Source organism: Solea solea, chromosome 5 (genome assembly GCF_958295425.1).
Source record: "Solea solea chromosome 5, fSolSol10.1, whole genome shotgun sequence".
Lineage (NCBI taxonomy): Eukaryota > Metazoa > Chordata > Actinopteri > Pleuronectiformes > Soleidae > Solea > Solea solea.
In genome coordinates this window covers 15,197,571-15,213,663 of record NC_081138.1, presented here as the reverse complement: position 1 = coordinate 15,213,663, position 16,093 = coordinate 15,197,571, and the positions used below count along the sequence as shown (strand labels likewise).

General features: G+C 38.3%; 2 protein-coding genes across 6 annotated transcripts in view; both read right to left on the bottom strand.

Moving 5' to 3' along the window:
* Positions 1 to 253, bottom strand: part of trpm7 (transient receptor potential cation channel, subfamily M, member 7) — a 37,889-nt gene extending 37,636 nt beyond the window's left edge. For 2 of the 3 annotated variants that reach the window (XM_058628803.1, XM_058628804.1), the window contains exon 1: positions 43 to 253. In XM_058628803.1, the coding sequence (XP_058484786.1) occupies positions 43 to 45 (3 nt within the window). In that variant the 5' untranslated portion in view covers positions 46 to 253. The remainder of the gene's footprint in view (positions 1 to 42) is intronic. The other variant, XM_058628805.1, reaches the window with a different exon arrangement.
* A 2,052-nt stretch (positions 254 to 2,305) lies between these two features.
* On the bottom strand, positions 2,306 to 15,502 carry zgc:123258 (uncharacterized protein LOC641502 homolog). 3 transcript variants are annotated; one of them, XM_058629964.1, is made up of 17 exons: positions 15,278 to 15,502; positions 13,242 to 13,352; positions 12,721 to 12,903; positions 12,258 to 12,347; positions 12,036 to 12,169; positions 11,647 to 11,801; positions 11,448 to 11,544; positions 11,171 to 11,272; positions 10,504 to 10,585; positions 10,225 to 10,299; positions 8,368 to 8,424; positions 7,432 to 7,485; positions 6,757 to 6,850; positions 6,476 to 6,556; positions 5,713 to 5,873; positions 3,407 to 3,440; positions 2,306 to 2,806 (listed from the first exon to the last, which is right to left on the bottom strand). In XM_058629964.1, exons 1-17 carry the CDS (start codon positions 15,329 to 15,331, stop codon positions 2,766 to 2,768), a joined length of 1,605 nt encoding a protein of 534 aa, XP_058485947.1. In that variant the 5' UTR covers positions 15,332 to 15,502; the 3' UTR covers positions 2,306 to 2,765. The 3 variants fall into 3 exon arrangements, with proteins under 3 accessions (XP_058485947.1, XP_058485948.1, XP_058485949.1); XM_058629965.1 differs by lacking the exon at positions 3,407 to 3,440; XM_058629966.1 differs by lacking the exon at positions 7,432 to 7,485.
* Between the last annotated feature and the right edge of the window lie 591 nt (positions 15,503 to 16,093).

Sequence of the window (16,093 nt, the reverse complement as noted above, 5' to 3'; positions counted from 1 at the left end):
TGACTGTATAAAAAGAATGCAGAGGGAGAAGAAGACACGTACCATTCTCTTCACCGTTGAGACTCAGGAAGAGCTGCGTCGTGGCCTTTATCCATCTATCGGCGGTGCTCTCGGTTAGCCTTGGTGTAAGGAAAGCCCGGTGGACGTTGGAGAGATCCGCTTTGGCTGCAGGTCCAACGGAGGGTTGCTTTTTCATAATTGTGCGACTCCAGACTGACGCTGCGTGACGAGCCGGCTGACTCAGCCAGCAGCGCACTGTCACGTGGCTGAGGAGGAGCCAGCGACCACATGTGCGCTTTGTTTGACCTCTTCATAAATACACAGAGCTGCAAAAAAAAATGCGTTTCAATAAGGCAAAAAAAAACAATTTTCGGGGCTTGGATATTTATTTCCATCCATACATTATGAAATTCCCACTTCATATATTCGAGGCTTCCTTATTTTAATTTTTTTTATTCATGTACATTGCTGATTTTTTCGATTCGATTTTCAATTGTAGATATGTACATTACAATGTGAACTGTGGAACAATGCTCACAAGTATCATCCCTAACCAATAAAATAATAGAATAGGGATGCAAGACATTTGACTATTTGACTTTTCTGTAGTGAAAGTAACATAATATTGTGCCTACTCCTGTCACAGCAGATGTAGATACAAATGTACTTCATTGAGCAAAATAAATAAACGTACACAGAATAATAGTTCTTATTTAGAGGGCACCAGCATAGAAGTCAAGGAGGTAGCAGCCTATTCAGTTACTGTTATACTGTTATTAATCATCTGCCGATATCCGATAATACATTTTAAAGCTAATATCTGCCAATACCAATATTATGCATCCCTAAAATAAATAAATATATTTTTTTAAACTTCAATTCCTTCCAACTTAATTTCCAAGTTGAACTTAAAGAATTAGTGACATCAAATGGTGAGACTGCAAAGTGTCAAGAGACTCATGGAACTACATTGGTCTTAACATCCCAGAATATGATATTAACACTTTCACAACTCCATATTCTCTCTGTGCCCTCCATATTTGTCATTGGTTTATATATCCTGTTTAGGTGGGTAAACTGTTGTTTGTATAATAAGCTGTTGCACTTGTTTCATAACAGGAAATTGACATTCATTCAGGCTGTTTTGCACATGCATAAATGTAAATGGTCCAAAAGAAAACCCAACATCCACCAGATCAAAAATGAAAAGACTTTATTTAGAAACACTAAAAAGATTGACAAATTCTATTTATGTTTGTTGTTCCAGTGTTGTTTATTTTCATTATTTGCTCTCCTAAATTGTAATTTTAATAAAAGCTGAATAAAGAGGTGAAAAGAGTAGTAAAACACTACATGTTTCCAATGCTCTTCATTCTCTGTCCCTTAGCAGCCTGGCTAAGAGGTAACTTGATATTATTTTATAAATTTGCTTTTTAGTATTAAACATATAGTAAGACAAGAAATGTGGTTAAATGGTAACCATAGTCTTTTAAAATAGTTAATGAATAATTTTACTAATGCTTCACAGGTTAGTCTGACACCACTAAAAAAAACAACTGTTTGCCATACAAATCGATAATTTACTTGGGACAACTACTTTTTTCTTTTAACCTGTAAACATCCATCCATCCATTATCTACCACTTTATCCTCCACCATGTGTCAATCTCTGCTGACATAGGGTGTTAGGTACGCCCTGGACAGTTCCCCAGTCCATCACAGGGCCACCATTCACACCTATGGTTAATTTAGTGTGACCAATTTACTTAAGCCGGAGAACCCGGAGAAAACCCACATGCAAACTCCATGAAGAAAGGCCCTTGTTCCAACCGGGGCTCGAACCCGGGCCTTCTTGCTGTAAAGGCAAGAGTGCTAACCACTAAACAAAGCTTTGTAAATCAGAAGTTATGTTCCTACTTTTATATATGATTTTGTCACATGATGCATGAAGTTATTCATAAGTGTGGCTAAATGTACTTCCTCTCTTCTTTGACTTAAAACAGGAACATATTCAGATATCATAACGTCAAACTTCATACAGTGTCTCATATGATCTTTATTAACCTGGTGATGGGGCACAATAACCCCAAAGAGGTAACAAGTCTAGTTTAGGAGCTGCTCTTCTTCAGTAAGATAGTAGTTTTATATTCAAAATTATCTTTATCAATTTATTCCCAAACAACATCTTTCTTTTTGTCTAAAGCGGTGCCGTTTTATCTTCTGCAAGATTTTGTTTCATGTATTTTGTTGTTTTGTTGTTTAAGTATGTTTCAATAGGACTGAAAAACAAACACAAGATCACCAAATAGAACATGTTCATTTAATATAAGGCAATGAAAGAAATCACATTATACAAACAGGTTTCAGGGAACTCCCAAAACAGTTATCACAAAATGTTTTGTTTTGAAGCTACAATGAATTTGGACCCCTATCCTAGCCATGTCAATAATAAACAAACTGCCAAGCTAAACATTATAAAGTGCTTTTTCATTTTGTCGTTTGCAATCGTCAAGGCTAAATCATTACAGTTGTCTGAACATTAAGCTAAGAGACATTTCAGACACTTATCAAGCCCCCCCAAAAACACCAATGCCCAATTACAAATTAGTTAATTTCAAAACCATTCACAGCAGCCAGTATTAATTACAACATATTAAGAATGTGTTGATCAAGAACACTGGTTTGTGTGCTTTGTAAATGTAATATTAAAAATATATATGTAAGAAAAAAGCATCCAGCAATTTGATCCACGCTATACATTGTAAGTCAGCACCTTTCTCCTCCTACGGAGCCATCAGTTCTTCCCTCTAAAAGAGAAAGGGAAAGACAAAGTTAAATTCTCTTCAAATGAATGTTTTAATGAACAGAATACCAATGAAAAAATGTAGAGGGAGGGGTTTTAAAGTTGTAATGCGTACTGCATATACAACAGTGGATGAGAGGTACAGTCTACAAACTACAAACCACAGACATAACATATACCATGCCACAATTTTCCCAGGTTAGCTGCAAGCAACAGCATGCAGGCGACAAACATTAACTTCTAACTCCAAGTAATTGGAAAAGAGGGATGAGCAGTGAAAGGAAATCATGAAAGAAATAGCTAGTTATTAGGTTAATGGTATTCCAGGGTCATGACTTTAAAACAAGTCCATGTTAGGATGTTGCTGACAAGTTATTTTCAGCAAACTAGAGACACCCAGTGGACAGTTGATGCAAAAACAGTAAAATGTCACATATACTGAAATGTTCTCTGTATTTTAATCACACCACTGACCCTGGAAAATATGAGTTAAAATGTGAAATGAAAAGACAAAAATAGGAGGCTGGCTGGTAAAGGAAGAGAAGGCACTGCAGTAAGCAACACTGTTAAATGGCTGGAGGATGCAGGTTGGAGGGAATCACACCTGACAACAACGGTTCCCTGGATGAGTCCAAAACCTGGTGAAGATGAAGTGAGGTCAGAATTGTACCTTTTTCTCCTGACTGCCTGTATTCACACTCAACCTGCTGTTGCTGACTTAATGCTTAGATGTACATCTGCACTGCATGTCCTAGCTGTTGCAACACTTGAAATTGCAGTAACTTAAATGCTGTTTTTTTTTCCATTTCAGGTTTGACTCTATACATTATACCTGCTTTTATTTAAGTATGTGTTACTGGTTCTAACGGGTGCTCTGGAAGAAATGGACTATTTAATCAAGGCTTAAAATAAACTTTAAATGGGCATAACATTTCAAAAGAAATATATAAAAAGGAGTTGAGGACAAGTTAGGGAACAAGACGGCATTGACAGTGTCCAGCATTGAAGCAGCACTGAAAAGCAGTGAAGACAGTAAGGAGGAAAAACAGCAATCATGAAAAAGAAACTTTCATGCTGTATACCAAATTACATAACAAAATCGCTTCAACAAGCGATGAGTCAATGCACTTTGAAGTTGTATTGACTAAAGAGGAGAATCCTTTACTCCATTTCTTTGCTCCTTTGTGAGCCAACAGACAACATGGATTCACACATGCGTCATAATCCAAGTACAAGTACACCGGAAGAGAAAACAGACTACAATGCTAATGCAAGATGGGAAGATCAAAGGCAATAGGAAAAGGAGATGTCTCAAATGGTTAAAAAGGCCTGAGTGCACAGATATTGGAATTTAGCCTCATATCAGTACACACAGAGGTCATTTTATGTGAGAAAATGTATTAACTAAAATTTGACACACAAACAATTTTTAAGGAATTAAAAACAATCTACTTTAGTGCTTTTCTTCTCTATTGCGGTTACTAATACATTAACATACCACGCAAGTAGATTTGTTATGTGTTTCTGTGTTATCTAGAATTTGTAATGATAAATCCCCAAGCACATTATTCTGATAAAACATGGATGCACAATGGTAGGTAGCTTTCCCATGGGGGAAGTTTTTTTTTTTTTTTTTTATAACTACATACATTTATAGATACTTGCTTACTTGTAAAATGCTTGATAAATGGAGCACATGTGAATTATGTGTTTTGTGCGTCCCTTTCTATATTGTCAGGAAATTGTGCTTTTAGAAAGGAAGTAAAAAAAAAAAAAAAAAGGGTTTCGATTCAATAATGACATATAGCCAGCCTATTCAAACGGCAGCACATGGGCCACATGCAGCTTCTGCACATGGGACCTTCCTGGCTAAATAAAGGATAAATACATAAATAAAAAAAGTACTCTTTGAGTGGCCTAGCCCATGGCCCCACCAGAAACAGAGAGGAAAAAAGAGAACTGCAAAGATTCCTACATAAAGTCTTACAGTAGTACTGACCACGAATGTGGCACTGCACATAGCCTGATAGCACTGATAGTTCTTTCATCTTCCGTTATGTGCACTCTAAGATATGCCTAGGTCATATTATGTCCTATATTTATCTAATTTAAAAAAAAAACTAATGTTGCTAATATTGTGCACCTTGTTGACTTTGAGCTTTTACTTGAAAGAGCTATTTCCTCACATACTGAGCTAATACTGCGTACTACTGTATATTTATGCCATCTGAGGTCTGCAAAGAACAAGACAAAATATTTAATACTTAATCATTTCAAAAGTTAATCTCATCAGTGTCAATGAGCCATTAAGAATGCAGCATGCTATCTGACTGAGATCTAACAGTGTTCCCAATGGGATGTCTCAAAGCGTGGGGGAAATTACGACCAGAGACAAAGTTCATTACACCACAAAAAAGTGAGCGGGTGAATATTGTGTTGTTTTGAGAGGCTGGAGCTTATTGAATGGAGACGAAGAGATAAATATGAGTAAATCGTCCTTCTACTGGAGTTCCTCATGAGGAAATCTACTGAGATGATGCGAATTTCGTCAAATCAAGACAGTAGTCTGTTCAACAGGAAATAACTCCAGTTTGAATGTTATGCACATATGAGCTAATAGGATTGCAATAAAGTATGTAAACCTTGTTAGCATAAGTAAGTATTTACAACATCGCCAAATAACCAGTAGTAGGCAAAGATCTTGATAATAAAGCCTTGCTGTGAACGTCAGTCCTTGGAATCACGCCATGTTGTCTCGATGTTTTTGAACTGGTAGAAACATGTTTGTCATAGTAACAAGAGCGCTGAAGCTCTTCAGCCATCACAGCCATTAAACACCACTACTATGTGCCAGCCCCATAAAACAACACTTGTTGCTCTGGAACAATTGCTATGTTGTGGTTCTCTCACCTCATAAGTGGTTCCTGCCCAGAACTGCTTCATCTCTCTCCGACACGCAGCCACCACAGCGGAGGTTATGAGGGTGAAAGGCACCAGGTAAAGAAGAGCGGGCTGACCCATTCCTGACAGCAGCATCACAGCGAATGTCAGGATCATTCCCAGCAGATATGCTACAAGGATTAAGAGAGAAAGAGAGATGAGCACAAACAGAAGTAACCTTAATGCCTCCACCACCACATACAAGTATAACTAGAAGCCTGTGAATGTTCATCGGCAAATGGCTTAATAGTGATATATATTTGACATTACTATTATTGTCAATATTATTCTTAGTTTTCTTACTTTCATTTTGAACAGCACCCGCCTGAATGAAGGGTGCAATTATACATCATTTAAACTTTAACAAATTAAATTAAGTCAGCAAAAATGATGTCAAAATTGTATTTTCTACAGATACTGTATGTAGACAGAATATATTTGCTTGTGTTAATCAATTAATTCAAAAAAGTTCAGTCTGAAGACAATGCAACAACAAGCTATTACTTGTGGATATGTGCAATGTGAACATATAAAAAAACTTGAAAGAAATGATGACATACAGTACATTTACACTTTGTGTCAACAATACACTAAGCTTGTTCTTAGGACTCTAAACAATTACCTGAGTAAGATGTCCAATTAGTTTTGTTAACACAATGTTATCATGTTGACATAATTGTTTAAAGTAAGGTGAAAATGATTAAACTGAATAAATTAAATATTTGTGAGGTACCTATGCAGCAGCTGACAAAGTAGACCTTCTTGCTGCTGTTGATCCAAACATCAAAGCGGCTGCAGTAGGCCACGAGAAGACCTGTTTAACGAGACAAAAACGTAGATAGTACAATAGAAAGAACAAGCAATGGACTGTTAAAGCTGATCTACCATGCATTTAGGTTTTCTTTTTTCCACAAAGGTTTCAAATATACTTGTCTTTTCAGGAAACTAGCAGCCACTGTTGTCTGCATTCACAATTGTTTACAACCAAGAGTTTAAGTGACACTTTAACATCACCTGGAACAATGATATCGCCATAACCCAGGATGGAGAACTGCATCCCACACAAGTTCTCTGCTGAGAACCGTGGAACACGCATCACCACTGGCAGCTGAGAAAATGAAAGAAAAATTGAAATCAGACCCCAAGTGTGAAAGCAGAACACAGAGTGAGCCACAATTAGTGTAAAACACAGGAGACTCAACCTGGTCACAATCTTTCTACTTCATATCAATGTCTTAAAGTTGCACAAGGTGCTAGTTTTTGTATATGTTAGAATGTCTTGGTCTATTTTGGAACTCTCATCTAATCCCAATCTCAGTTACAAAATATGTTCGGTCTTATGTGGACAGTAAACTAAGCAGTTGTACAAAACCGATACGAAATGAACCCTTCTTCAGTTCCAGTGAAACTAGCATTTCAACCTTTTAATGCAACTATTACTTTGCCAATTCAACCATGTGCAAAACTTACATCTTACATAAACCTAGTCACTCAAACTGATGCTTAATTTAGCCTAAAATGAAAAGACATTCCTTTCTGTAATGTCAGCACATGAAAATATGTATTTTTAAATGGTGTTTTACATAGAATATGAATTTGAATACATTTCCCTGAACATATGTAAACCTTTGGAGCCCAATCCTATTGCAAGGACTTAAGGAAGAGGATGGGTTATCAGTCAAGCCTTACTTTCTCAGAGGGAGTCTGGGGCTCAGCAGGGACTTCCACCAGGTTACCTTGTGTCTATGACAGAACCCACCCAACATCAGGGCACAGTTAGTTAATCAATCTATCAGTCCACTCAGGTCATCAACAACAAGAAGAGCACTTCAAGTGCAATGGGATTCTTCAGCAGCAGAGTGCTAAACCCCAAAAAGTACTCAGTGGTTCTAAATAATATATCAAAAAGGTAGCATCCAGCAGTCACGACGAAATTAATGCTTTCGTTTAGGCTGTTTATTGACTCATATGACAAGCAGATATGCTTGTGATGAGCATGATGTGACATGTTTTAGTGCAAAGCCTTGATCAGAGCATTTGCAGTCAGCCAGAGATTCAAATGGGCAAAAAATTACATTTGGGGATTTTCATGATAACGATAATTAGTCAATATGCTTCAGATTTTAATTTTAATTGTTTAAGTCATTAACTGTTGCTCATTGATTATATTAACGCACACAATGTTTCAGGAAAACCGCTCTTATTTTCTTTCAACTTTAGCATTCAAGTAAAAAAATCAAAGACTTTGAACTACAGTGTAGAAACATTGGGTAAACAAACAAACAAACAAGAGCAAATTATGAAAATTATTGGCGTCTCCATGTTTACTCCCTATAAGGATAATAACACAGGCTAAAAAAAGATAACACAGGCTAACCTGTGTGGCAGGAATTATGCTAGCGAGAGGGTGTGACACTGAATGCTGCTCACCGCTTGCAGCAACATTTAGGGAATGTGTGGAATTCATTGTGTGTTTCCTCAGCATTTAAAAACTCAACATTGTTAATTTGCATATCTTGAAAACAGCAATCGTGTTATTATCGAAGGCGATATATCTTGCCCACCTCTAGGAATTTGATGCTTTTGCAAATGCTTAGAAAGACAAAAGAATTCAGAGGAACTTACTTTCTCCCCAGTTGCATCAGGACCAAGGGCAACCTGCACCATGATGCTAACCCCATTCTGTTGAGAGAGAAAGAGGCACTCATATAATGCTAATAATCTTTTTTTAGATCCACTATATAAAAATGACTGTTATAAAAATAATGCTGAAATGAATAACCTCTCTTAGTCCAATAAGTTCTATTATCATCATCTATAAAACTTATTTACACTGAACAAAAAATATAAATGCAACACTTTTGTTTTCGCTCCCATTTTTCATGAGCTGAACTCAAAGATCTAAAACACCACTCTGACATGTGCAATTGGGCTTTAGTGGGGGGTCAGAATCTGGTGTGACCACCATTTGCCTCACGCAGTGCAACACAGGTTGTTGATTGTGGCCTGTGGAATGTTGGTCCACCCCTCTTCAATGGCTGTTGAATATTCAGTTGCTGGATATTGACAGGCTGTCGTATATACTGATCCAGAGCATCCCAAACATGCTCAATGGGTGACATGTCCGGTGAGTATGCTGGGGCCATGCAAGAACTGGGATGTTTTCAGCTTGCAGGAATTGTGTACCGATCCTTGCAACAGGGGGCCGTGCATTATCATGCTGCAACATGAGCTGATGGTCTTGGATGAATGGCACAACACTGGGCCTCAGGATCTCGTCACGTTATCTATGTGCATTCAAAATGCCATCAATAAAATGCACCTGTGTTCCTTGCCCATAACCCCACAGCCAGCATGTGCCACTCGATCCACAACGTTGCCATCAGCAAACCGCTCACCCACACGATGCCACACACTGTCTGCCATCTGCCCTGAACAGTGAAAACTGGGATTCATCTGTGAAGAGAACACCTCTCCAACGTGCCAGACGCCATCGAATGTGAGCATTTGCTCACCCAAGTTGGTTGCGACGACGAACTGCAGTCAGGTCAAGACCCCAATGAGGATGACAAGCATGCAGATGAGCTTCCCTGAGACAGATTCTGACAGAAATTCTTTGGTTATGCAAACCGATTGTTGCAGCAGCTGTCTAGGCGGCTTGTCTCAGACGATCTTGGAGGTGAATATGCTGGATGTGGAGGTCCTGGGCTGGTGTGGTTATACGTGGTCTGCGGTTGTGAGGCCGGTTGGATGTACCGCCAAAGTGTCCGAAACGCTTTTGGAGACGACTTATGGTAGAGAAATGTACATTCAATTCACGGGCAACAGCTCTGGTGGACATTACTGCAGTCAGCATACCAATTGCACGCTCCCTCAAAACGTGTGACATCAGTGACATTGTGCTGTGTGACAAAACTGAACATGTCAGAGTGGCCTTTTATTGTGGCCAGCCTAAGGCACTCCTGTGCAATATTCATGCTGTCTTATCAGCATCTTGACATGCCACACCTGTGAGGTGGGATGGATTATCTCAGCAAAGAAGAAGTGCTCACTAATACAGATTTAGACAAATTTGTGAACAATATTTGAGAGAAATGGTGATTTTGTGTAAAGATTTTTGTTCAGTGTAATTTCTGACCAGTTAAAGCAACATTTTTGTTAAACCCCTTGATAAAAATGCCTAAACAACCACATCTTGTCATCCTTTGGTGTACGGACACAAAACTATGGATATTGTGCGACCGTGGACTCTGTTTGTGTACTACTCTCTGCTTTGCAAATGATCTCCCGTCTCAAAATAAGATTTTCTAATCACGAAACATGTTAACTCGCTGACAAAACACAACACGTTGCCCCACAAGTAAAACATCAAAAACTCAAAATGCAGAGGAATGGCAGAAAAACAGGAAAAACTATTTTCCAGTCAGTGGCAATATAATGTGGAAAAACTGCATGTCAAGCCCTGAGAGAACAAACTCTTACCTTGGTGAAGAAAGGAGTAATGAAAACGAAAAAGACGTCATACACAAGCAAAAGGCTCAGCAGGATCACACAGATCTATTTGAGGACAGAAAAAACAGATCAGACATTGACTGCAGTGGGTATGGCCGTTTATCAGATTTACATTACTGCCAAATTTGCAATAAAACATATAGCGGCAAATGACTAATAATATTCAGATCAAAAAACTACAACAGTCACTCTATATTCTCAACAACAAACAAAAGTATAAACAAGTAAATGTTCAAATAAAGAGTTAACCTTGAAATTGGACAAAGAAATTGTCTTCATGAAGTTGAGGCAGAAAGCAATGCCGAGAAGGTCCTGCAAGATCCAGATCCAACTATGTGGAAACAAAAAAGATCTTTGACCTTATTTAAAGTTTACAGTTTTAACAGGAAGCAGTAATACAACAGAAAAAAGAAGCACGAGAATCATGGCATTAGAAATAATGCATGACTGTTTTTAAAGCGTAACCAACTTTAATGCTTGGGTTATTATTACTAATTTTGCTTTTATGTGGGATAGAGAGATTAAAGGCGAGATGAAGAATACAAATGAAAAGGAAAGACATATTTGGCAAGAAAATATGTTGTAACACAGCAATATTTTCTTTCACAAAGCAGGTCACATACACAGTTATTGAGTTTTCTGTTTATGTGCCAGCTTGATAAGATAATGGCCAGTGCCTGAAAACATTCACTTCTACGGTCAAAGTCAGTTCTTTCTTAATTATAAAGATGCTATATTTTAAACACCAAAGCAGAAAATGGGTGCTGCAATGTTACATGGAAATTCGACGGATACATTAAAAACAAAAATAATCTCCTTTTGAAACCAAAACAGTGCCTGCTTATGAAAAGGCACGTCTGAGTGCAACTTGACTAGAGAGAGGAATTGTGACCATATTTGGTGTGCCCCAACGTACCTGTCTTCATTTCTGTAGACGCCCCAGACCACAGCAATGGTAATGCACAGGGCAGCCAGTATGAGAGACCTCACTGAGAAGTTCCAATTTCGGATAGAAAAGCTACAAAAAAAAAAAAGACAGCCACACATTCAAATAAATCAAAGTATTCAGTGATTGTATGAGACATAATAATTTGAGAGAACCCGTCACTCACTATGACCAGACTGTTTACAGAACAGAACTGTGTATTTCTATCTTATTTTGCAAGTTATCATTGAAAGAATGTTCCTTATACCTCCCAGTGGCACAGCCAAGTTTTTCCAACACTGCATCAAAACAGCTGAACAGTGCAGAGGCAGAGGCCAGGCAGAATATTACAATGATCGCATAAACTGGGGAAAGAAGAACAGAACACATAAAAAAAAAGGCCACAGGCTCATTATTTATTATTATATTACTTATTTGAATACACAACAGATGTTCTTCCAACTCACCAAGGACATTGTAGAAGAAGTACATGAGCAGCAGCATTCCACACATCATGGCCACAAAGATAACAATTTTGAGAGGAGAGTACAAGAAGAGCTCCCCACTGTCTTTTTTATTCTCTCCACTTCCTCCATGTCCTTCACCACTGCTCAGACGCTCTCTGGCACCAATACAAAAACACAGGATTTTTTACGATTATTACTTTCCTACATCACAGAAATATTATTTTTACTTTTTTGCCGTACACCCGTTTCTATTAGGTTGAATGACCAATATGTGGTTTAGTGAAACCTGACAACAAAGTTTAAACAAATTAAAATCTCTCTTTTTCTCACATTACTCTAGTTTTAATGAATATACCATATATATCATGAGTGCAACTGCAGCACCTCACCTCTCACATGCCCCACTCCAGAAACCACCCAGCACAACTGTGACAATGGCGATCAGCAGGATGACTGCTATGCTTGGATCAATGGTTGCACGAGGCGGAGCATACAGCTTTACTTGCATATCTTCTCCAAAAACCTGAGGATATACACAAACATAGAACCTTCACACTTGTGTGCACGGAAACCTTGTAACAACAATATCAGAAATGTTAAGACTATCTGACCTGCTGTGCATCCAGGAAATCCCTGTACCTCATGAGAGCCAGAGGAATATGGACCTTTTTATATTCTGAGTTATTAGCTGAAGGAGTTATCTAAAAAAACAAAGAGTACAGAGATTTCTGGTTTTGTGTATTGATGAGATCTGTGTCATGTTGTGCTTGGTATACAGAGAATGTCACAGTGAATGAATCATGGAACCCAGGAAATGAGAACTTTCGATTTACACAGAAAAAAATCTATATTTAAAACAGAAACCCCCCCACCCCCCCACCTACAGCACTGTTTCATCACTTCCCTATTTATGAATCACTTCTGTGTATCGGACAGATGTATTACACTGTTACATTCTAAAACCCCTCAAAAAAGCATTGGGTAATAATTATAACACACTGAAGGGGAAATGTAAAATCATACTTATTTGTGTTTAAACCATTCAAAAAACAAAGATGGGTGTAAATATCCTACCATTGTTTTGTTGCTAGCTATTAGCAAACCCAGAGCTCCGAGGTTCTGAGCAACCTGTGCTTTCCTGCTGAAATCACAGTCCCCCCTCATCACCACCAGTGCTTTGCCCTTCACCAGATCTGGACTGACCCCATCGCCATTACACAACATAGTGGAGATCATGTTCACCAGCGACAACTGTGGCTGCAAAAAGTGAAAACAATAGGTGATTCAATATGTAATATACTTCCCCACAAATTGTTTTTTAGGAAACATGTTATGAATAAATTCAAATAGCTAAACCACTTAAGTTGGAGTGATAACCAGGATGTGCTATAGACTGTAAAACCACAGTAGATGAGCTCATATTAACGGGTTTATTATGTTCCTTTCCTTTTCCAATGAACACAGTGGCATATAAACATTATTTGACTGCTGAGTACTTTTCTTTAAATGTGAAAAAAATAAATAAAACAAAGCACATAAATAAGAAACAGAATAAAGGGGAAACGATTCAGAAGCTAACAGTTTGAAAAACTTACTGCTGCATCAAGGGTTTCTGACAGCTTGGTCCAGGAGTGGTTGTGAACGATGCAATATTCCCTATCTGTAATTCCGTTTGAAATGTGGAGAACTGCTTCTTGGCAGTGTATCTGTTTAAAGAAAGAGCAGTTATTCTCTCACTAACCACACGTTATTGAAGAAAATATCTGAACCCAAACAAACCCTCAAGGAATGAAAAAACAATAGTCTATTTTTTAAAAATATGCCCACTTCACACACTGACTGCCAGTAAACATTTTCCTGAGAAGGTCATGGTCTCAATTGCTAGTTTCATGTCTTCCTCAATGGTGCTCTGGTAGCTGACGTCACACAATCGCATCAGGCAACAGTCAAAACATCAAAACAATGCTGTATTGGGAGGAAGCTGTTCACATCCTCAGATATAAATAACTGGCAGCATTTACAGTGCTTAACAAGTGCATTAGAACACCTGTCATAAAGGAGAAAACATAAATATTTTCAAAAGCTTGTTTAAAACTACAAAACAATTTTTCTCTGTCCAAGAATGCACATTAATGTGAAATCTTAGTCAAAGTTTTTTTTGTAAAAATCCATGGATAAAAATAATAATTATATTTTATCACTAAAAAATAGCCTCTACATACGGGGATATTAACCATTACAGAAACATAAAAAAAATATTTTTACCAATGTGGTTAAAGTAGGGCAGCTGTGGCTTTTGGTCTAATAAATGTGTTAAGCACTGTATACCAGGAAACACATCACGCAACTCAGCTGTTCACCAGCTGACGTAATAAAAAAGTTAGTTGGTGGACAGCTGTTCTGAGCCAGGGTGCCAAAACAGTCGGGGAAGGGACAGCATTATACCAGATCACCAAGTTAGACACTAGCAGAGGTGGATCACTGCTATAAAACATGCAGACTGCACACAGACGACAGTAAACCCACTCACTTATCAGGTACTACAGTGAATTATGATGCTGAAGTCAGATTCACAGCTTCCTGGTAGTCAGTTAAGGGAAACGTAAGGGAAATGTGACACCTTTTCTGATGTTTAAGTGCATGAAACTGTTGTGTAAGCGCATCTGAATAAAATGTGAAGCCTTACTGTATTTTGAGACATACAGTGCTAGGGCATTTTTTAAACTACTTTCACTTTAATACCCATTCTGATGCTCGGTTTGAACCTCAGCTGGTCGTCTTGACCATTTCTACATGTCTCTGTGCACTGGGCTGCTGATTAGATATCTGGATATGCCGGAGAGTGTATTTACTTGCATTTCATAATGATGTGCCCTTTGGCCAAGTTGGATAATAAAGCCTGATGATGATTGCGACACTATCTTATACAAGACGTTTATTGTCATCACAGCAAATACAATGCTGGGCGTGTCATTGAAATGCTGTTGTTGTTATACTTCAAGTTAACAACACAGGGTCTCTTGGGATGTAGTACAGATCACACGTTCATGATTTTGGTTACGTATGTACACATCCTCCACGCCACAATGTTAACTTAACCTACTTGACTCGTAGGTACTGTTTTAATACATCAATCACCAAGGCAAGAAAGAGTTGTGTGAAGGGTTTGCACATTTATTTCCACTCGCCGTCCATCCAAGTTACATTTCTATCCACGTATATCCACGCTTCTTTAGGATCGACAACACATGGACATATTCCCTCGGTGTTCCAGGTTGTGAAGGACGATTGAAGCAGTAAGACAACGTAACCTAACGTAGCGACTTGACGGTCAAAAAAACCATATTACACCAAAACTAGTACAGCTCCTAATGGACACATCCACCCACAAACTGCTGGTTTTTTCCCGAGTACATATCTCCAATCCCTCTCTATTATAGCCGTCAAAGATATCAAACATATCAACATAGAATAATAGACCTCACAAACACAGCTTTAACGTGTTTAGCTAACCTGTTATTTAGCTAGCATGTTTGTGGACGGTAAGTCAGCCTTGTAGGGCCCGGCAAAAGAAACACACAAACACAACAATCACACGTCTTGTTATTGTTTCTGTCGCTGCGCTACTTACCCGTGTCACCATGAGAGAGACACACAAAGTGGCGAGTTTCAGAGCTGTTTCCATTATGATCACACTCGCGTTTCAGAGAGGTTTGGTGCATCGGCATGAATTGAATTTGAACAATTTACACGGAGCTACTTTCGTTCTTGTCTAAGTTCAGTGATTCAGATGGGGACTTCCTGTGTTGACTCCTCGTGACGCACGACGTGACAGAATGGGTCTGTCTCGTCTGTCTTTCTGCAGTCGGAAAACGCACCGCAGTTTCCTCTCATATCTGCATATGGCAGATTTGATTGGCTGTTGGTAATCAGCTTTTAGATGCATTACCGCCATCTACCGAAATGGAGTGTCTTTTATGGATTTATTAACTTGAATGTCGTTGATTGTAGAATGTCTTCGTCTTTAAGTGATTGTTTGGCCAAAATATCCACCTCCTCGTTTCCTTCAACTCATACATGGGCAGAAACTGTGTTATTCTCAATCCTTTACAGCAGGGGTGCCCAAATGGGCCATATTTGATCATTTGAAGATTTCCGGGGGCCAATGGTTTAACAGTAACATTTACATACACATGCAGTGTTTTATAAAAATTAAATTTTCATTGTCACAATTATCATTTTCAAATGAAAGTGTAACAAAATCTTAGCCGTGCAGGAGTGAAAAAAATGATAACAAATAACATAATATATCATGAGTGCATAGAGATGTGTGTCACAGGTGGGTTTTCAAACCTTCTGTTGTATTTTGTCCTGAGGGAATCACAAACAGCCAAGGGAGAATGGCTGAAATTGGTACTCAACTGCAAGACATAACATATTATCTTCA